The sequence below is a fragment of the Falco naumanni genome, chromosome 3 (genome assembly GCF_017639655.2).
Source record: "Falco naumanni isolate bFalNau1 chromosome 3, bFalNau1.pat, whole genome shotgun sequence".
NCBI classification, from domain to species: domain Eukaryota; kingdom Metazoa; phylum Chordata; class Aves; order Falconiformes; family Falconidae; genus Falco; species Falco naumanni.
The window spans coordinates 28,085,841-28,108,842 of NC_054056.1; the positions used below are offsets into that span (position 1 = coordinate 28,085,841).

At 42.8% G+C, this 23,002-nt stretch overlaps 1 protein-coding gene across 3 annotated transcripts in view; it reads left to right on the forward strand.

Annotated features, from left to right (window-relative positions):
- F13A1 (coagulation factor XIII A chain) overlaps positions 1-22,708 on the forward strand; it is a 60,731-nt gene extending 38,023 nt beyond the window's left edge. For all 3 annotated transcript variants that reach the window (XM_040587208.1, XM_040587209.1, XM_040587207.1), the window contains exons 9-15: positions 6,179-6,282; positions 7,089-7,177; positions 8,153-8,306; positions 8,886-9,173; positions 13,239-13,399; positions 16,401-16,537; positions 20,491-22,708. In XM_040587208.1, coding sequence (XP_040443142.1) covers positions 6,179-6,282; positions 7,089-7,177; positions 8,153-8,306; positions 8,886-9,173; positions 13,239-13,399; positions 16,401-16,537; positions 20,491-20,635 — 1,078 coding nt within the window. In that variant the 3' untranslated portion in view covers positions 20,636-22,708. The remainder of the gene's footprint in view (positions 1-6,178; positions 6,283-7,088; positions 7,178-8,152; positions 8,307-8,885; positions 9,174-13,238; positions 13,400-16,400; positions 16,538-20,490) is intronic.
- The last annotated feature ends 294 nt before the right edge of the window (positions 22,709-23,002 follow it).

The following is a 23,002-nucleotide window of genomic DNA, read 5'->3' on the forward strand; positions in this document are numbered from 1 at the left end:
GACAAAACCTAGGGGATCCCGATACTAACGTTACTGTACAGTGCACATTTAAGAACACTGGAGGAGAGCTGGAATGGGTTTGTGCACCTTAGGGACAGGTCATTTCTAAAAATTGAAAGGGATAGGATGGGCACTTCCATCACTCTGGAGCCAGGCTCAAAGGGATACCTCAATATCTATGGAAAAACACGCTTCTTGTTCTGCTTCTGCCCAGTTCCTGCATTTTTAGGCTGGTTTTACACTGTACATGCAGTCACTGTTGCAAACAGGTACTTTCCCAAATGAACTCAGTTCAGCTGAAAAAGAAACAAGCCAAAGTATCATACAAGGTACTGAAATGCTATTGCCAGATTTATAAAGAGAAAACTCCCTAGGAACAAGAAATGGAGTCTACATGTTCTTTTGGAAAAGACAGTCCTCTAACTTGCTCCTTGAATTCTTACTATCACCTGTATGACAGGAGAAGTGTAGTATATATTGATTATATGCTCTGTTCTGTAGAAATTATGTGTGGGTTATTGGGCCTCAAGCCTCTCCTCCTCAGAGTGAAGCAGTTAATGTGACCTCTATATTCCTATATTCAGGAGATATTTGTCCTATTCAGTGTTAATATACCTGATTTGTGTCAATGATATCTTCAACTCATCAGCATAGCTGCTCATCAGTATGTCTCATTAATTTCTGGAAGTCTTTATATTAAAACTGTAATAAACCCATTCTGTGGTGGAGAAAATGATGGAACATGTTGCTGTAACCTCTTTTATATGATTTCCATAACCTGCTACCGAGAGGGAATCTAAGGAAAACAATTAGGTTCATTTACATCTGAAGCTTGTGTCACAGCATCACAGAGTAGTTGGGACTCAAAGGGACCCCTGGAAGTCATCCAACCCCCTGATCAAAGCAGGGTCAGCTAGAGCAGCTCAGAGCTGTGTCCAGTCAAGTTTTGAGTATATCCAAGGATGGATACTCCTCCACAACCTCTCTGAGAAACTTGTACTAGTGCTTAACCATTCTCACAGTAAAGAAGTGTTTCCTGACGTTCAGACAGAATTTCCTGTGTTCTAATTAGTGCCCATTGCTTCTTGTCCTGTCATTGGGGGTCACTGAGAAGAGTCTGGCTTTGTCTTCTTCCCCTGGCTCCCCTAACCGGGCGTTTACACACATGGAAAAGATCCTATTGAGCCTTCCCACCTGCAGGCAGAACAGCCGCAGCTTTCTTAGTGTCTCCTTATGTACAGCCTCTGGTGTATCAGCCACTCTTTCCAGTTTTCTGTATCAACAACCTTGCTGAGGGTATAGTAGATCTCTCCAGGTCATTAATGAAGATATTAAGCAGTATTGGACCAGTATCAACCTCTGGGTTACACAAGTAGTGATTAGGCTCCAGCTGGAGTTCACACCACTGATCACAATCCTCTGATCCCAGCAGTTCAGCTGGTTTTCAATTTCCCCTTACTGTCCACTTATCTAGTCTATACTTCAGTGGCTTGTCTATGAGGACGTTCTGGGAGATGGTGCCAAAGTCAAAAGAGAAATCGACCCCCATGCACTGCTCTCTGCTTGTCCACTCATTCATTTCATCAGAGAAGGTTATCAGGTTGGTCAGGCACATCTGGCCCCTTGTAAATCCATGCTGACTGCTAATCACCTTGTCCTTAATAGGTTTGGAAATGTTTTCCAGAAGAATTTGGTCTATAACCTTCCCAGGGATCAAGGTGAGGCTGACAATCTGTAGTTCCCTGGGTACTCCTTCTTCTCTTTCTTGAAGAAAGGAGTGATACTTGCTTTCTTCCAGTCCTCAGGAACCTCCCCCAGTCACCATGACCTTTCATAGATACAAGTGGTCTTGCACTCGTAAGTGCATTGGCCAGGTCTCTCAGCCCTTTTGGGTCCGTCTCATCAGATCCATTGGATTTCTGTGTATCCAGTTTGTTTAAATGTTCTCTAATTTATTCCTCATCTACAGATGGTAAATTTTCATTACTCCAAACTTCCACACTGGTCTCAGGGGCTGTGATTCCTGAGAGCAAGGTTTAACTGTAAAAAACAAGGCAAAGATGACATTGAATATTTTGGCCTTCTCTTAGACCTTTGTCATCAGGTCCCCAGTCCCATTTGGCAGCAGAACCACATTTTCCTTAGTCTTCCTTTTGATCCTGATGTGCTTGCCTTTCCTACTGCTCTTCACACCCCTTGACATACTCCGTTTGATATGGATTTTGGCTTTTCTAAACCTGTCCCTGCATGCTCAGTGTCTCTATATTCCTCCTGGTCACCTGTCCCTGCTTCAACCTCTTGTGCGCTTGTTTGACTTTAATTGGGACCACCTTGTACACCATGCAGGCCTTGTGCCCCGTTGGGGTTGATTTCTTGCACATGGGGATGGATCATTCTTAACCTTGGAGGAGGTAACCCTTGAAAAACAACCAGCTCTCCTGGGCCCATCTTCTATCCAGAACTGCCTCCCATGGGATTCACCCAAGCAGGACCTTAAACAGGCCAAAGCCTACTCTCCTGAAGTCCTGTGGTGCTGTTATTTGCCTTGTTCCCTCCTGCTAGGAACCTTGGGGTTCCCAGTTTGCTAAGTTTCATCTGGTCGATATGATAGCAGGACCTCAGTAAGCCTCCTGGGGCTGGTCCTTCTGTGGTCCACAGAGCTGTAAAGGAACAGTCACTCTTCCGAAACCTCCTCTGCCTGTAAATGATGTGAAACAAGACCCAGCGACTGTGCCTCACTGCTCAGTCCATATACGCCCAGTAATGGATCATTGCCACACTTCAGACTTTTCACTGTCTCATCTCTTCTTGTTCCCTTCTCCTAACCTGATCCCTGAAACGCCTCTCATCCACTTTTGACATTTTCTTTTACTCCCTACCTCTTCTTTTCCCAGCTGTTTCCCAAGACTTCTTAATTCAATCCCAGTTTTATCCATTCTTTTGGGACTGGGCCAGCTCATCCCAAATCACCCTTGTTCCACTGAAATCCATATGCAGCTTCATGCTACATTTCAACCTTCCATCCTACGTTTGCTTTTCTTTGGCTTGATTACTTTTTGAACTGCCTTGTTCATCTTTTATCCTCCTGGTGCATTTACTAGTACATGGTGCACATAACCCTTTGGGCATGACTTAATATATTACGCACCTCTTTTCATTTCTCCTCTGTGTCCTTTCTCTTCATTACTCTGTGACACTCCATGGTAGCCCACATGCCGACTTTAAATGGCTTGTGTCTTAACCTTGATATTATTTTTAATGTCTCTTTAATTTCTTTCTTTTTTTTTTAAGAGGACAAGCTCAAGGTATTTATAATGATTTTTTAAAATATATTTCTCACTTTTATTTATAATCTCCTGAAAACTGGAAGCAAAGCTCTTTTTCTTTATTAATATATCATTTCTATTGCCTTGTATTGCTGGAGCTGATCTGTCTTCAGGCTTTAAATACTCTCAGACTTCAGGGATACTTGGAGCCAGGATTTTTAGTCCAATCAATCTCTGAGTGTGGGTCTCCCTCTGAATGTTATCTGACATTTATTTATTTTTATTAAAGATCATCTTCTCCCTCAGGATAGAAAACAACAACAAAAACAACAGAAAACATATACAAAATTACACAGACTTTGCAAAAAGTTATTTTTATAAAGCTGGCCGGATTTGGACCCATCAGTACTGCCTCCATCCCCTTACTTTGTTCTCCTTGTCTTTCTTAATGATGATATAAAGACACTTAAAGAATATTTCTCTTGGACCGGAATCAAGACTCACTCCTACTGTGAGGTCCAAGCAGACTGACGTCAGTACCTCAGCAGAAACTTGCTCGAAGTCACGCAGACCCATGGGGGTTCATCCATGTCCAAGCCTGTAGAGAAAGCCATTCTGCGGTATCTGTTCTCCCATTCACGTCCAGCTCACTTTTCCCTAATTTCTTAATAATGTTATCAGCAACTCTCTCAACCCCAATGTCTGAGCTTATTAGCTAATGAAAGGGCAGCAGCTGTTTCCAGCATGTGCCTGTCTCATAAGCAATACGAAGTACCCTTCTTAAATTGTCTTCCAGGCATAAAACCCACCTGGTCATCTTTTATTAATTTCCCCATTGCTTTGTTTAGTCTATTCGTAATTATCTCTGTAAATATTTAATGGTCACTACATTGATCTGTGTAGCCATTCTTGCTTTCTTTAATGTCTCAGGCTTGCTGTAGAATATAAGAACTACAGAATCAGTTTAACAAATCATGGCTGTGGAGCCAGATCCTCAGCTGTGCTCACTTCTCCCAGAGACAGGTTTCTGCTACTTTTCAGTGAGGCAAATGATCCCCTCACCCTCCTTTCCTTAATGCTCATGTGCTTTACAAGCAATATCTTTCTGTCCATCCACATCCACTATCCTTACCTGTATTTGTTATTTGCATGGCAGCAGACCTATAGGAACTGTTGTCCTGTTGCGCCAACACCACACCAATAGAAACCAATAAGAAAGATCCTGTTCCCTAGGTTGGATATAGAAAAATATATATTAAAAACTACATTATCTAATTACAGAATTGAAGCAGAGCTGCCATTTTCCACACTGTTATCCCCCTTTGGTTTTATCATCCTTCTCTCCTGCCTGCTCTTCAGCTTCTTCTTTCGCAGAACTGAAAGCCAATGACACATCTGGGTTTGATTCGAAGCGAACCAGTGAAGGCTTCAGGGCAGGGATTGTCTCTCTCCCATGTTGGCAAAACAGTTTTCAAAAACCCACCTACCACAAAGTGTGTCCTCATTCTCTGGTAGCCCTCAGCAAAGCTCTGCGAGCATGATTCAGCATTGACTACTCTCAGCAACATCAAAAATTCTCTGAGTGTGCGTCATTTTCCTTGAATAATTTCTTTTTCTGTAGTGCTGCTTCATTAACTCTCCTAACTGACAAGTTTTACCCTGATCCAAGCTTTCATTTCCACTTTGAAATGTCTTGTTAGACAAGCCTCAGATCCTTCCGACTCTGCTCCATGGCTGGTTTTCACCTATTATTCATGGAATAGTCAGAGTTTAACAGTCCCCATTTCAGCTGCTAATATCATCCCATGTACTAGGGGCTGTATCAGCAGCTACACAGATATATTTTTATTCAAATCTGCTGTAGGATATATATAATTTGCAAGCAAAATTGCCCTTTTCTCTACTTCTTCCTTCTTTTATTTTTTGCAGTAATGAAATGCAAACACCTTGCTGGCTTTACTGCAAGACCCTTTTCCTAGACAGTCTTTTCTTCTTGCCTGTGCTGTCCCTTGAGTGCTGGTAGCATCGCAGGGAGTTACAAGATCTGTCTGTCTTTTCTGATCCTCTTGGAAACATTCTGGGCAGACAGTGATGGTGCTGTAGTGTTTTTGTTTTTTTTTTCCCCTCATCATCCAGCCAGCGAGGGCATGTCAGCCCTGAGTGCTTAGATGAACAGTTCTCAGAAATTCCACTTTGAGCACACTGTCCTGGGCCCTAAAGGCAGACCTGGCCCACAGCAGTTTTGTGGAAAGCTTAATGTTCTAGATCTGACCCCCCTCACTGGCATGACACACTGGGAAGACTATGAGGAAGCCACAATGAGGATAATCTTATAAAGCCTGTGCAGGGTCTTTTTCTCAACCAACATGGAAACCAGCTAACCTTGTTTATTTTGCGTCATAAAAACAAAGCTACACAGTGTACATTATGGAGCTGAACCTCAAATCTCTTCAGAAAAGGTACCAAAGCTTCAGTCTTAAGAGTTATAAAGCAGACCATGCTTCAATGGCTTGAAGAAGATTCGAAGCTTACTTTAGCAGGCAGACTGAAGTGGAGGTGTCTGGCTGGAAAGGGACTGCAGTTTGTGTAGCTCTTCATATACCCCAACGATCTCCAAGCACTGGAAAGTTTTCCGAGACATTTGCATTGAGATCCCATTAGAAGTATCAAAAAGCTACTTCAACTTGCAGTCAAGAAACTACAATGAGGGATTGTGGCCTTCAGCTTTTAACAGATAGGTACCAAACTTTTAGACCTTAAAAATCTGTTCTCTAAAAAAAAGCCAACTTTTTCACACCTAGATTGGCAAATGTTGTTATTGAAGCGATGGCAGGATGTAAATACACAGGGTTTTTTTGGTCTGTATGCTTCTTTCCAATAATTTAATATTCTGGCTCCATCTCTTGTCTAAGGAACTACCACTGCTGGAATGAAGCTTGGATGACCAGACCGGATCTTCCTGTTGGTTTTGGGGGATGGCAGGTTGTTGATGGGACACCCCAAGAAACCAGTGATGGTAATACTGCTTGAAATCCTCCTTAGCTCTCTTTCCAATGCTTGGGCTCTTCATGGCAAACCATGAATTGATGATAGCTGAGCCATATGGCCAGTGACAACTTCTTGCAACAACGACACTCACCTGTGCTCAAAGCCTTCTGATTTGTTTGGAGCTCTAAAATAAATCTGTCCTTATTATAACACTGCTCATGTTGCATATGCACAAAATCCTGCTTGAGAAGGGCCCTGCTTGGTACAGAAGAGATGTGGTCTTGTTGCCAAAAGATGGCTTCTAAAATTTTAAAGAACCTGTACAGGAACCTAACCAAATTAATTTTCTTTCATTTTATGTCTGCATAAATGTCTTATTTTATGTCTTACTAAACTTCCTGAGCAGGCTGTAGGCAGGAGACAAAAAGTGAAAAGCCACTGCTATTTCTTCCCAGTCCTTAATTTTCCAGTTCTTAAAAGACATTCTTAGCAAATTTGCAGTGAGATCTTTCTCAGGCTGTGGTATAACTGAGCTCTCTCAAAATTATCTGCTTTAACCAAAACCAGATGTAACTACATTCCAAGCACTTCAGGTTTACAGTGGACTTTACGGTGCCATTAAGGTACCAAACCATTAGGTTATTTCAGACTTGAGTCTGTTGTTTAGAGGGCTGGTAACAGAAATCAAGCTTTCACTGCTTGGTTAGGAGTCCCTGTCAACTATTAAAAAGAGTTCACCAAACCCCAAGAATTCTTTTTCTTCAAGAAAAGGTAAGATTGTGACATGGGGTTTAGTTAATTTAATCTCTCACTTTATCTCTCTTCTCCCCATAGGTATGTACAGGTGTGGACCAGCCTCAGTTCAAGCCATTAAACATGGTCACGTTTGCTTCCAATTTGATGCTCCCTTTGTCTATGCTGAGGTACATACCTGAAAATTTTTAGTGCATTGAGTGATACCAGTTGGACCATAGGTGAGACAGAAGATAGGGCTCAACTGCAATTTATGCATTGAGAAGTTATTTCATGTATACCCCACATCAAAGAAAAATCTCATCATTATATTTTGACATGGGGGTCAGTAGGGGTAATATGGCTCTAATGAATGACAAAGATTTCTCTAATCTCTGTTCACCGATGTAATAAGCAGAAAAAGCTACTGTGGCTCCAATGAAACTTCAGGCTGTGGTCATTTATCCTTCCCAGATTCCAGCTATGCTGGCAAATGAGTCACTAGCTCTAGCTGCTCATCTTCATCCCTCATTAGCTGTTTTGTCCTTCTCAGGCTTACCGGCACAGCTGCTTATGTTAAGGCTCCCTTGCTTATTTCAGTCAAAATGGGTGCAGTGATTTTGAAGAAGTCTTTGCTCACCACGTTCCTTTTGGCTGCAGTGGCTCAAGGAGAGCTCACATGGGTGTTTTGATTGGCAGATCTGAGAGAGAAATATCTCCACGAGGAGCGAGAGGGCTTGGTCTCGAGTTTTAACCTCTTGCACCACCAGAACTGCTGTGCCCAGAATTGCAACAGCTGTAGAGGAAGTCTGTAATTGAATTGCATATAGCTTAGGACAGAGAGAATAAAGATATTTTATCTGTGAAGCATTCCTCCCTCTACAATGTAAAGCTTTTTGGTGCGAGGAATGTGTAATCGTGCTCCCCAAGTCTGAACAGTATCTCTGTAGCCTACTTAGGTTTACACTGTCTGTTGTCCTGGAGCTGCTGATAGTAAAATGCATCCAGTCATTATTGTAGCACATGACTAATTTTAAACATGGGACTTCAATGTGAATAATTAATGGGTCTTTGTGTCAATATGTCTTTGTTTTGAGGGGAGACAGGCTGGTTTCCTTTCCTCTCTACTTCCACGTACCTTGATCCTTTTTCATTTGATTTTACAGGTGAATAGTGATATTGTTTACTCAAGAAGGGAGAAAAATGGAATCCAAGTGATAGAAAAAATTGACACGACCCATATTGGGCAGTTGATTGTGACCAAGGAAGTTGGAGGTGATGGAATGATGGAGATTACTGAGGAGTACAAGTTCCAAGAAGGTAATCTGAAATGGGCTGGGACCATACCGATGTAAATTTACCTCAGTCAGATCTTGTATGGTGAATTTACAAACTGCTGGCACTGAGACGGAGTCATGAAAAGATGCCAAGGTGCCCTCTGGAACTCTTCATTTGTCTGCAACTCCATCACAGCAACACTGCAGATGCCTTGATGAGAGCACAAGCTTTGCTACTTAGAAACGCTTCCGACTGAGTAAGCTGTAGTGAAAACAAAGGGTAGTCATGGAGTAACTTGAAGCATTCAAAACAGCTCAAGGCTCTCTGTACAGCTGTTTAGACATTTCTTACTCAGGCCAGATGTTTGTACAGAGTAAATCAGCGTGGCTCCATTAATATCAATTAAGCTACATCAGTTTATCTGATATGGCTTGAACCCTTAACACCAGCTTACTTGGAAGCTGTGAAGTTCTAATATTAACTTTACCACAGGAAGGTTCACCGTCCTCACCCACTCATTTCAGCTACCATAAACTGTAGCAGGTGCCCCCTTGTGATCGGTGAGTGGGCTAATGCAGTACTCCTGTTTCTTTTCTAAATTTGATTTTCATTCATTTCTAGGCTCAGAGGAAGAGAGACTGGCTCTTGAGACTGCTGTGATGTATGGCATTAAAAAGCAAACTACCCAAGATACCACGTATCAGCCACAAACGGATGTGGACATGGAATTCCAAGTGCAAAAGGCAATCCTTGGCAGTGACTTTAAAGTCACTATAATATTCAGGAACAAAAGTCACAACCAATACACTGCTACTACCTACCTTTCAGGCAACATAGTGTTTTATACAGGAGTCACAAAAAATGAATTCAAGAAACACTCCTTCAGTGCAAAACTGGAGCCCTCTTCATGTAAGGCTTGCATCGTTGTTTTGAAACAGGCTAGCTTTTTTTCTCTGTATCATTATCTGTAACCAATGTCTCTGCCCGTGGGTAAAGGCAATTCTAGTAGCTAGGTGTAGGATGCTCCAGGGTATCAGGAGGCTCCAGTCCCAAATCTGGCCCTGCTACCAGCGTCATTTAGAGCTGAGACTGTTTTCTTCAGACAGTTGCTCCCTGCATAATGCTCTGTTACCTGAGCTACATTTCTGGAAACTGTAATTTTTTCTTATTTAGTGCGAAAGAAAGCAAAGGAGTGCAAGATTTTTCATACCTTTAGTCTCCTAGTAAGTGAGTTAATCTCAGTAAGTGAAGGAAAAGTTCTGGTTGCCCAGGGTGTCATTTACGGGGACAGAAAGGTGAATATCTTGTCTTACCTGATAGAAGATAACAAGCTCTGAGTGGGTTCAAGTGCACATCTGGCTTTGGAAGGCTGGGTGGTTCAGGTTTTCATACTTAGAGTGATCTAAAAAGTTTGTGTAACTAAAATGTACCACTATAGAGCAGGGGTATTTTTCAGCTGGGCAGGTGCCCCAGCTGTGGATTATCTTTACAGATGCAGCTTCTGCTTTTCCTAGTGACCTCTGGACTGCGGTGGAGAGATCCTGCCTCCCTCTTGTCATGAGAAAAGCCATTCCTGGCAGCCTAGCTCATGCAGCTGAGGGCAGGGTTTTGCACTGCTCAGAGCAGGAAGGGACATTATCCTTTTTTATTTTGGACATAACCAATTTTCTGGCAGCCTTGGCAGCCCCATTCAGAGAACAGTCAGCAAGTGCTGAGGACCTGCTGTGCTCCAAAGTGCGATGGAACAGGCTGACAGTAGATCCCTGGCTTCTCCAGCGACAAGCAACTGTCAATCACTTGTTCCCCTGACAGGCCCGTGCTCTTGGGTCAGTGCCTCCAGCTCAGCAAAAGTCATGAGAACATGCTCTTATGGAGGTTGTCAGAGGATCCTCCACTTAAGTTCCCCTATGGAGAGAGTCAGGAGCAACGATTTTGCCTTCTTGATGCTGCTGCTGGGCAAACACAATCTCTGCTGGGTGCAGTGGGAGTGGCCGGATTTTGGGAGGCCAAAGGATGGGCCTCCTGATCTGGGTCTGATGCTGGATCACGGCAAACCTGGCTGTCTTCTGAGCTTTCTCATTGGTCTTGTCTAACTCATCTCCGCTCAAGAGACACTGTGAGCCCTCTTTTCTCAAAGAGGGTGGGTTTTGTCTCGGTGAGAAGCCTCCACAGAACCACATTTCCTGCCGTGCTATGAAAAAAAAATCCTCTGCTTTCATCCTCACTTTGAGCATCATCTAAAACTGCACAATTTTATTTGGAGCTGATTAATCTCCATAAAGTAGGAGTCCACTTATAGGGATCTACCGGTGAAGATTAATAGAAATTCTACCTCCATTTTATAACAAAGCCCTGACAGCCGCTTGCTGGTTCTTTCTAACTCCCCGACTCATTTGCAGGGGGTCTGGAAATGGGCATTGGGTTGTTCTAACGCAGCCTACCAAAACACAGTGTGGGGGTTTATAGTGGCTTGCAGCAGTTACTAAATATTTTACCTGAAATACTGCAAAACTTTCAGAGACTTGGCTAGGTACAGCAAAAAAAAATCTGTTCCAATTGCTTAATCTAAATTCTGTGCCACTTCTTTGACAGGGAAAATTTAGTCATCTTGTAGAAGATGTGCAAATACCTGCTATGCTTTCTGTCTGTGATTTGTGCTTGGTTCCAGGACTTACGCCTGCTCTTGCATTAAAGGTCTGTGTAAGGTATTATTACCTAAAACACAGCTTCTTCAGTTTTGAGGCTCATCTAGCTCCTCTGTGCAAGAAATGAAATGAATAGATGTTTAAGGATCACTGAGCCTCAAAATAAAATCTCTTTTTTTTTTTAAAGTAAATGGTTTGTAAAAAGCTCCTTGAAACCATGCTGGAAACTCTGAATTGACTGTTGGTGGGTGAACACAGGCTAGAAAGAAGTACTTGAGAGAACAGAATATGATTTTTTTTGGATTGTGCACCAAAAGTATGTCCCCATCATTGCTTCTGAGCAAGAAGACATGTTTTAAGGTATTCCCACCTTTCAAGGTGGAAATTAGCTTATATCTGAGCTACAGTCGTCTGCTTGTGGAGCACTTTGTCCTGCAAATACCCCTCACAGGTTCCGTCGTCTCTCAAGGTGATACATAAAACTTGAGCATGAATTCTTTCCCCTTTGCCTTGGAAAGGAGCAGGCGTGCGATCAGGAACGGTGCCTGAGCAGATGGGCAGTGTGAAGGGAGGCAGTGTGATCATTTGCAACTGTGTGAGAATACTCTGTCAGGGGTGTGAGGGAGGTTACCTGCCGAGGCTCTCAAGCAGTTTGTAGGCTTCATTCATGGCAAGAACTGTGTGTCTATATATAGAAGTAACAAAAAATTATAACACAGGAAAGTTGTATCAAAGGTGTTCTTCCAGCCCATGCTACTGAAAGAATGAAGCAAACGAAGTTTTCCAACAGGAAGTGAATGCGCGATTTTCAGAATAATGATTAAAGGAATTGTGTGGGTTGAAAACATCTTTGAGGATTTGAATAGCTTAAACCTTGCAGTGCCTTCAAAGGTGCTCTCACATCTACTCAGTTATATTTAGTTTTCTCTGTTTTTCTGAAAGGCTGTAGGGCAGCTCAGCGTGTCTCCCTTGGCTTTCCCAGGTGCAGTAAGTGGTACTGGCAACTTACCAGCACAGCCAGTGCTAAGGAAATAGAAGTCTATTAATCTGGGTTTTTTTCCTGTGGTGATTAAATTTAAACAGAAAAGTTTATCTTTCCTTCCACTGTGAAGTACATTTCTCTTGGATTGTAACTATTTTATTTATTTACTTCACACAAATGAGAAATACCTTGCCTGATTTATAATGTACAGTTTGGGGAATTATGGGAAATTCTTTCACAAAAAATACAAAGTGAGAGGGAGGGAGGGTGAGCACATCAAGTAAATTTAAGGCTGGCCTGGCAAATCCAGGTCAGGTGGTCACCAAGGGAATAGCTTTGAAACCAAATCAAGGAGCTGGTTTTGATGTGAGTGGATCAAAAGAGTGAAAAGGGGTGAATGTCATTTACCCAATTGAGTTCAATTATCTCTGTGTGTACAGTCTATGTCACAAATACAGTACAAATAATGGATAACAGTAATAATCACAGTTAACAGATGGGAGATCTTGATATGTTTACTAGGGTTATAATAAATGTTTATAGAGGTAAGAGCTCCAGGGCTATATATTCTGCCTGGTCACTTAGCAGGTCTGCTTCTCTGCATCACATTCTCACACCATTGTTAGCCTGGGAATTGCAGTTCAATATGGTTAAAATTAATGATTCCCTGCATCTCAACCATCTAGCCTAGGGGGACTTGTTCCTTTCAATAATTATTGTCAGGGAGCACGTGAAAGCTCTCCGGAGGGCACGCTTGCAACAGAAGGACCTTCTTGCTAAAATTTGCAGGCATATCCAGCATAGGACAAAGGCAGATATCCAGACGTGCCATGGAGGGCAGGTGATCTCCCAGGTAGCCTGCATGGGCTCACACCCCACAGCGGCTGCTCTGGTGGCATCCCTGACATCATCCCTCTGCCAGGAAGAGAGGCAGAGAAAGCACAGGAATAAAGTGAAAGAGCAGATGTTTATAGAGGTGACACTCAAAACTGGTTGGGACCTTTGTGCCCAGTAGCTATTTATTGCCAGTCTTATTTTGTGGTAGTGCCTAGAAGCCTTCAACAGTGACCTGGGCTCGTGCTGAGAGGCACTGGGCAGAGGTTGTGCACAAACCCAGCCCTTGCCCCAGGGAGCTCACAGCCTAAATGGAAAGAGGGCAAGACAGGAGGGAGAATGGTGAGGTAAAGAAATTTAGATAGTTTGGGCAAAAAAAATCAAAGCCATTCTTTGGTTTTGGGCCACCTTTTCACTAAGACACTCGTGTAACTGGCACTGGCCAGGATGGGGGGAGCATTTAGCCATTAGATTGCTTCAGATCTCTTTTTTCTTTCCTGTTTTCCCCCTCAGCTAGCGCTTTTGATGTTGTGATCAAATCGAGTGAATACCTGAGTGACTTGCTGGACCAAGCCTCCTTTCATTTCTTTGTGACGGCACGGATCAATGAAACAGGGAAGATTCTGGCCGTGCAGAAGGCGACAGTCCTGGAAATTCCCACCCTGCGGATCAAGGTAGCTCAAGGCTGTGATGGAGGGGCATGACTACCATGCTGCACGCGGGCTGTTCGGTGCAAGGCTGTCATGTTGGCTTCTGGGATGGAGGGGCGTATGTGTGTGCGTACGTTCTACCACGGGCCTTGTAAAGCAGCAGCTGGCTGGAGTGTATGGGGATGTATAGGTATCTTCTATATTGTACCGAGTATCCCTATATTGCAGTCTGAGGCTGCTAGCATCACTGGTAGTAAAGAGCTGAAGTGGCTTCAATGGAGGAAGGAGGGGGAATGATCTGAGAAAGCTGGAGAAACTCAAAGGGTAAGAGAGATTACTCATTCGAGTCACTGAAGTCTACAACTATTTCAGAAGTCAGTTATATTTAAAGCAACACAGCACAGAGGCCTCTTGCTGAAGAATGAAGGGCACTTCTATTGAGGCAAATTTGTTTGGAAAGCTCCTGCAGGTGTTGTGGAAAGTTTCTCCAGACTCAATGGGCAGCACTGATTTAGGACAATGCTTTCAGGATTTCAGTGCTTTGCTGCCACTCTGTGAATATATGGTCAGCGGAGTTCCTTGAACGTTCAAGAATTTCTACCACAGTGATGGCATGGTACCTATGAAAATGTAGAAGTGTAATGTTTGTGACAGGAAAAGGACTCTATGTTGTATGGCAAAGGCAGGGCTGAGATTTAAAGTTCTCAATTGATAACTGGGCTTCCAAATAAATTGCCTCATTTTCAGAAGTGCTCAGCCTTCATCTGCCTTGAACGATGTTATTTGGATCTACTTTTTTCCTAATACTAAAAAAAAAGCCATCAGAACAACTGTTCAGGAAGCTTTATATCTAACGAATACTGCTTCCTAAAATTCAAGACCTTCAAAGAAATCGAAGTCTATAGAACTTTTTCTTCCTGTATATTTATTTGAACCAGTGTTCAGGTTTCCATACAATAATTTATGTTGTAACTGCAGCCTTCTGCAGAAAAAGCTTTTTAAAAAGCATAGATCAAAACTACAGTGAAGTTTGCAAAAAAATCCACTCAATTTCATGGTCTGCGAAAATGTCACAATGATCTGATTGGATTATTGGTATTTTCAAACTAAAGGGGTTTTGTTTATTGAGCATTCTAGAGAGGAGGTAAGCAAGACAGATAAACTCTGCTTCAAATCTCTGTCTTCAGTAACTGAATGTTTAAAGTGGAAAGTTCTTTCAATTCAATACTTAACAGAACATCTTGTACAGCATCCCCAATTTCAGCTTCAAAATAGTTTATCCTCCCTGCTGTTATGAAGAATGGATATAGTATATAAGATAGGTTGCTGTCCAATAACCATGTTTTCTACTAAAACTGAGTTTGTCTCTTCTTTCTGATGTTTGAAGATACGCTGAAATTTTAATAGCTGGATTTTTTTAAGTGTATGCATGCATGTGTATATACCTATGTATTTATACAGGAAACTTTGCTTTATGGTTTTTTTAAGAAATCTGAGGAAACGTATCTCCCTAGTTTTCTTGCCACATTTCTTCACTGAGTGTGGCTGGCAGATGAGTTCTTAATGTGAGAGTAAGAGAGAAGAATGAAAAAAACCTATTTCCCCTCGTCTTCGGATACACCTTTGATCTTTCTCTGTTGGTCTAAGGGGATCGGCAGAATTAACAGCTGAGGAAATTACACTATATTGTAATTTAGCTTGACACCAGGTTACAAAAACAAGCTCAGCAAATTCTTATCATGGTCTCAGTTGGCATGTGTGGGAGTTCAGGATGATTTTGAACCCTCCCATATAACCGTGATCTTAAATGGGCAATGGAAGTAAGGAAGACATAAGACCTCTAATTGGGCTAAGACTTCTGAAAATGCCACTGGTGCCTTTTTGCAAATTCAGGTGGTCAAACACTGTTGAGAGCTTAGCTGTGAGTATCTCATCCTTTATTACAGGCAGTGTATTGGTATTTGGTGCAGAGTGATCCCTTAGACCAGAGTCTTTCCAGCTTTTTGCAGCTGTCATACTCCTTAAAAATTTGCAGCAGGGCTTGCAGAACACTTTAAATTTGTTGACAACATACTTGTTTTTCTTAGTTACCTTTCTCAAGGCCCTTAAAAGTAGTTCATAGACTAGCTGGGATCTTCCAGCCATAAGTTAAAAACTCTTGCCTTAGCATTTTATATTCTGTGAGAAATGCTGTGTTTCTAGAGGGGAAAAAAAACCCACAAATCCTCATGCATGTAGTCTTTCTTTAAAAACACGTTCATGTGGAGGTGTTTTCCAGGCAGCTCTGCTACTGGCACTGATCTGAAGGGACAGGCAGATCCCTTCAGCTGCGTACTGGAATACATGTGGAAGTCAATGTGATCACTGTTGATTAGTCTCACAGTTTAATATTTTCCAGTGCAAAATGTATTGGGTTTTGGCTGTCTTAAGACTTTCAGAGACAACTGGCTCTCAAGTCTACGTGGAGCACATGTGCAGTGCTGGAAACTCTTCAGAGCACAAGAGGCAGTTGCAAGGCAGGGGGAAGATGGACACAGCACTTTTGTGGGGTGCAAGCAATATGACCGAGTGTTTCTAATTTAGGGTATTCAGACCTGCCCTTCTCCTCTGGAGCTTATGTCCTGAGTTGATGCCTTGCACTTCAGTGCTGGTGAGGAGCCTGGGGAGAGGGGCAGGATCTGGGAGAGAGGCCCCCTCGGCTGGCTTGGCCCTCAGCTGGACACTCAGCTCCAGGGCTGTGCATGTAGATGTCTAGTTTTTCTATGGAAATGAGGGCCTGCCTCTCGACCTGTTGTGTGGCTTGAGGAAAAATTGCAATGGGCAGAAAAATCTGCAGTGGTACCTACGGGCCCATCCAACAATTTTCTTCTGTCTAGGCTTTATCTGCCTCATGCAGTTTTGCTGTGTGCTCCATTCCCCCTCCTCTCCTTCCTTGCAAATAATGCATATTTAACCCTACAGAATTCACCATGAGGCTTTTTATTATTATCAGCTTGTGGAGTGCTGTCCTGTCCTTGTCTTGCAGACCCAAGGTGAGCTGGTAGCTGGTAAAGAAATGTCTGTGACTGTAGAATTCACCAATCCTCTGAAACAAATCCTGGAGAACGTCACTCTCCGCCTCGAGGGACCTGGCATACTGAGAACGATGAAAAAGGAGTTCAGGTAGGGAAGAAAGCACAACTAGCTGGGAGCTCATCCCCGCTTGCTCACAGGAGAAAGCTCACACAAGACACTTAACTAAATGCTGCACTGAGTAATTCAATTCAGACACTCTCTCCTTACTTTACAATTCAATACACAGGGGAGCTATAGGTCTCAGTACTCAGAAGAAGTCAGGCTGTCCAGAGAGACTGTGAGAGCATTTCATTTGTTCAGTACCAGTGCTGGAGGAAGGAGTAGTGGTGATGGGTAGTTGCTAATGCAGCCTGAGTTTACTTTTTCACTGTATTATGTTATTTTTAGTGCTTGACAATAGCACCTATGAGCCACTATCACGGAAAGAAAGATTTATCCTACATGTGAAAAGTTTGTCACCACTCAGTATCTGCAAATCAAGTCCTGTGCTATTTTTCAAACAGAGCTTTTCTCCACTCATGTTAATTGTGGTTATACAAGATGTTCAGGTACCTCAGATGATCTTTGCAAGCTTCTGCCAATACACAAAATGTGTGTTGGATGCAGCAGAGCCCTCTGGGATGGGTGCAGCATGTGTGAGAGCACACAGCTGTCCCACAGTAGCACCACTGCACAGGGCTGCCCTGGCACAGAGTGCTCCCAAGCCGGAGGACAAGGAAAACCACCTTCATTAGACTCAGAGCTGCACCTTGTGCTGACACGATGGTACCCACATGCTAAGCAAGTTGTTTCCTAAACCCTCTTTCCACTTCAGTTCAGTGTTATAAGCTCAGCATTAGCCAGTTCCGGGATATACAACTGAGATCCTTGGAAAATTTTGCAGCCATTGCTTAGTCTTGGGCAGCCAAAGCGGTGTTATCTATCATTACCTGAGCTGATGGTCCCCAGGTGTGTGCAAAAGGAGTTTGAAAAATTGCCTGTGCTTCAGCAGCTGCATAAATTGTCAGCATTATCTGCAGCCAGTAGGAGAGGTCTGAGCCTGATTGCACCTGGGCCAGGGATAAAAAGATCAAAACCAGTCTCCAGAGTGGAGCTGGGTAGGAAAATGACTGTGAAAGGGCATCATACCATGCTTGCTTTGTGCACGTGGTGTGTCACAGATGCTGCTGAACATGACTCAGCACAGTCTGCAGTTACAGAAGTTGCAGCAATAGCCCTGGTTGCTGCCCAGCCGTGCCAGCCTCCCCTGTTGTTCTGCATCCTTCTCATCCTAAAAGCTGCTGTGGGTTGCTTTCACCTTCAAGGATGCAGAAGTTGTCAGGTGCATCAAAGGCACAGGAGTTAGGGAGAGAAATGACTCATGGACATCATTTCCCTTCAAGTCACAGTGTTTTCCCCTTTTCAGTAGCGCCTCTGGCATCATTTAAAATGGAAATGGATCAGCTTAGTCGTTTTAAGATTTAACTTCTCTAAGATGAATGAAGGGTGCAGGCTATATACACAGAGGACAGAAAGGGGGCAGTTGTAGTTTATTTAAATAATAATCACATTTGCCTCCATGCATTCAAAGTGATGAATGGCTCTGGTGTGGTGATGGCTCAGCATATTACACAGAACCATTCATCACTGAATTGTCGCTCAGGAAAATCAGATCAGGGTGGCTTTACTCCATTTGCAAAGAGAATTAAACCTATCCTAGGCTTTCCCCACCCTTGCACCACTTCCCTGTCCATCAGGGACTGTCAAATATGGGATGTGGCTTTTGCACTTCTTTGTGGGGATGAGACTTTCGACCTCTCTGTATTTTTAAGGTAGCTTTTCTGTATCACTTGGGTGAATCCACAAAACAGGTATGTGTGATCCAGCTGATACAACATTATTCTGGGAATGAAGTGGCTTGGAGGCTTCAGTATTGACCATTCATGAAGAATATATATATATATGTATATATCTTGATAGACACACATAGTGATGTTTAGCTATTAGCCTCAGACAAATGAGGAACATGACTTGTGGAAAAGCCTTTGGCAGCAGCAAGTCCTACATGGGGAATAGTCTTTGCATGACAAATGAGAATTAACCAGGCAGTGATGGATTGTGTTAAAAGGATTTTAGCCAAGCATGCATTCACACTAGCAGGTAAGTAACTCTGGGCGTTTCTACATGTCAAAGCTCAGCTAATATTAGCTAATATTAGCATTCAAGAAGCAAGTCGTTTTGGAGGTAGGGCAGTAAAGAAACAGGAAAAGGTGGATTTGCTTTCCCAGCACAGCTGTTGTCTTCCTGCAGATACACACACATATATAAATATATGCATCTATTTTATGCAGAGATGATAGCACTGTAAATCAGAGGTGGTAGCGCTACCCTTTCTCACTGGGGTGCTGTGGACATGTGGTCTGGAGACCTTCAAGCCTTCATCCTTAGAGAATCTGGCCCCCGAGTGTTCAAGAAAGCAGACCAAACCTTGCTGCACAGCAGACTGGTATAATATCTTCTTCACTTCCCATACAGATAATCCCTTGCAGATCATTCCCATAAACTCTAAATTCAAGAAGGTATTTAACCTTGTATAGCAATTGAAGTCATTGTTTTATCGTGCCGCCATTATAGAGGGCATTTCATGGAGCCAGCAGGCCAGCTGAGGGGAACAGAATATCTCTCATAAAGAGCAAAGATAAAAAGGGAGAACACTTGCCAGAAGCTGTCTGCACATGCTCACACCAAAAATATGATCTTCCTCTGCTTTTTCTTTTCTAAAATTGGGTACATGCCCCAGGGTACTTATGACTGTATATGAAAAATGCAATGCAGTGCCATACCTAAGCTAGCCTCTAAAGAGCTAGAATACCGCTCATTTCAGAAGGGACAGGCTTGCACTGAAACAAATATTCAGGTGGGAGGATCCCAGGCTAGTTCATTTTGAGCTAGTTAAGGTTGCTTGTTTTGTGGCAACTTGTGTTAAACCTGGGCAGTGATTTCTGCCCTGACCCTGGCATAGGACATGGTGTCTGAGGGCCAAATTCTACCTGATGAGAATTTGAAACAGTGGCTAAAGTTTAGGCTTACTTTATTCTCACTTTATTCAGTTGTTTGCAGAATCCCATAACCATATGAGATAAGAACACTGGCTAAATTTGTAACCCTCTTACTTAATGCTGAAGAAAAGAACAGTAATTTTTATAAATAGCTCCCTATTATGCCACCTTCTTCATTGGTTCCTTTGCAGCAACTGTATCCTGACATCCCCCAAACGTAATCAATCACTCAATATCATCCTTCAAAACCTGCACACAGAACATAGTGAAAGCACCAAGGAAGCACAGAAACCCAATACCTGAAGCTCTTCATGCATCTTAATTGTAGCAAAAATTGAATATCAAGAGCAGCGCAAAACAAAGTTGTGTTATAATATGAGTTATCAAATCATACATAATGCAGAAGAGTAACTGCTAACAGCAGGACTCCCAAGAACGCTTTGACTTATTTGTATGGACACGAAGAAGTCATCTGAAGTGGCTAGTGAGGAGATCTGCTGACATTACAACTGTGGCAGGGTGGTTCAGGCTAGGAGCTAGTGGAGGGACTCAGCATCTCATCAGTGCTGTGTTGGGTTTGCATGGCAGTGCCCTGGACACTTCATAACAAGGACTTATTTAAACATTTACGGAATCATCAACAGGCTATAGGCTATAATAAACAGGAAAAATCTAATTATAAAGTAGAAAAAATATGTGAGCTGCAAAGAAGATAATTCTGAAAGTGATTGTGAGAGGAAGTGACAGGAGGCAGAGGAAAATGGATTCATTTTGGAAATTTAAAATTAGCCTGGAGGAAAGGCTAGAAAAGGCTTTGACAGAGTCAGTTCTGAGAGGAACAGAAGATGGAGGGAATAATTTATAGGATACTTATAAGAATGAGTGAAACGTAAAAAATTTGAGACATGTTATACTGCCAGCCTTCAGTTTTTCCAGTTGTGGGTCAGTTTGAGAGCACTGGCTGACTGATCACAATATTGTTACTTTCCTTTTTCCCTACAGGAAAATCCCAATGAACTCTACCTTGATCTGGGATGTAAAATGCATCCCAAAGAAACCAGGATTACGAAAGCTGATTGCAAGCCTAAATTGTGATGCTTTGAGGCATGTGTATGGTGAGCTGAATGTTCAGATTCAGAAGCCGTGAACCAAGGTGCCTGCCTTCATCTCTCATTTAGTCATATTTCAAAATATCATGTTGATGGGGGGTACAGGGGAAGAGGTAGAAATCTGCTTATTGTTATTTTAGTCATCCTTGTGCTGAACAATACTTAATAAAGAAAACTAATTGGTAGGACTGGAAAAAGCACCTGGGCAGTGAATGATTTAAAATTAGATACACGCAATTAAAGGCAATTCTAGACCATATTATTCCTATAGTTCACTTGTATTTATGGCCTTTTACATTATGCTGCAAGGGAATCTGAAAAGCTCCATTCACCAAAGTAGCCTGAACTTTAGTTTTAATTAAGGCCTGATATTTCACTGAAAAGGAAAAAAAGAAGAACCCAGTGTTATAAATTCTTAGATTGAATTACACACCCTATGGTAGCTCATTCAGGGTGCAATAAAAACAGGTATTTCTAGCTAAAGGGACTGCTTTATCTTACAATGTTACAGTTTTCCAGTTCATGGAGAGCTCACTTTGCTGCAAGCGTCTCTCAGGATGTGTTATCTCCAAAATACTCCCAGCTCCTTGTTTCCTCTTGTGGCTTCCCTGTGCTTTTCCCCCTACTCTTTCACATGCACAGACACCCACACATACTCTCTGCTGTATTTCACGGCCTCATCCCACCCCATATGCTGTCGATATGTTGTCGTCCTTTGCTTGATGAAAATCCAGAGTTTTCCATGCCCCTGCTCAGAGTTCATGACACCAAGCTTGCATTTCCTGATCACATCTCTTGTGTATGGTGTGTTCTCCCTTCATCCTCTTCTGCCTTTTCTTCTCTCCTGAACCCACCCTGTAGCCCCACTTCCCCACACATGTGTGTCTCGGGGGGTTCGCTGCCCCAGAGCAGTCCAGGCTCTGCCAGCTGGTAAATGAGGTGAAAGAGAGAGGAATGGAGGGGGCAGCCTGAGGGTCTTCCCCTGCCAGCCCCCCAAGCCTAGCAAATATCCTGCACTGGAGCTGCGGGTGAGTTTGGATTAAACCATGCCAGAAAGTTCCCAGGAATCACGGCTACTGCAGAATGAAGTCCTGTTACATGAGCAACCCCAGGAATATGCAAGGACAGAAGTTCAGCTGGAAAAGGAATAAACATGTATCCTGAGAGTCAGAAACTCCACAAGCTGGGTCTCTTCTTGCCTGTCTCACAGCATATTCCTCTGTGAGATGCAGTGGGGCTTCCCAAGGCATCTCTCCTCCCCTGAGGACCTTCTGGCCCAGAAGCTGCTCTGAATCTGTGGTTTCCATTAGTCTTCTGTGCTGGGTAGTGCTCCATCATAAGCCATGTACCCCATTGTGCTAGGGCAGCAGCAGAGGCAGGGGTGTGCGTTCATCTCTCATCTCCCCTGAAATCCTTCTCCGGATCTTGTTCCACAAGCTGCAGCAACTCCTCTCCACGGGCTGCAGTGTGTAAAAGCATGTCCCCATACTAACAGCACAGGTGAACCAACTGAGCTTCCAAAGAAGTTAAAAGGAGCCTCATGCTCATTAAACGCTGTGGCTTTATGGTACTGTATGGCCCTGTCATTTTGTGGTCTCGTTAGTGAGAAAGCAAGGGACGTGTCTTGCCTTCTGTTCCTCTCCTTGCCATGCATTGCCTCCTGCAAAACCTGTGACCAGCTGTTAAAAATAAGCAAGTCCTGGGAGGGGAGAAATGCAGGCTGCTCTTTTGCTAAAGTATGTTGAACTAAGCAAAGATTCATTGCACCTCATTTGCTCAGTGAGTACCCCTGGATCCAAGAACACCAGGCTTTTGGGGGCTTTCTCTTCAGGCATGGGGACACACTCAGTTCCTACAGCCTGAGTGACCACATCAGAAACTCTGCAATGTCAAAGTCACCACTATAAGTCCTCCAGGGTACAAGGGACTGAACAGTGTGTGGTAAATGCAAGGTGACAATCTCTGTTAAGTAATTAAGCAGTCCTACCAGAGTCTACATCTTCTAATAAAATTATCCATTTTTTGCTTTTGCATATAAACCTTCTTTCTATTGCAGACTTTTTTATAACTACACTGTAATAAGAATTTAAAATAAAGCATGTGTGATTGCACTTGTGTGTTGTGTTCTGCATTTTGATCAATCACTTCTACATAGTAGCACTATAGACACCCCTTGGTGCATCTTAATTGTAAAAGTTTAAAAATTTGCTTCTGAGCCATGTTAATAAAGGTGTCTTTTTTTTTTTTTTTTTTTTTTTGGTGCTAAAGAGAAAACCCTATCTTTATTCAAATGATCAAAACAAAAAATAAAACTAACAAACAAGTAGGCTCAGTTTAACTATTTGCCTTTGTTTTCCCTTCTGTTTTAACAATTGACTACATAAGGTGACAATTTCCAGATCATA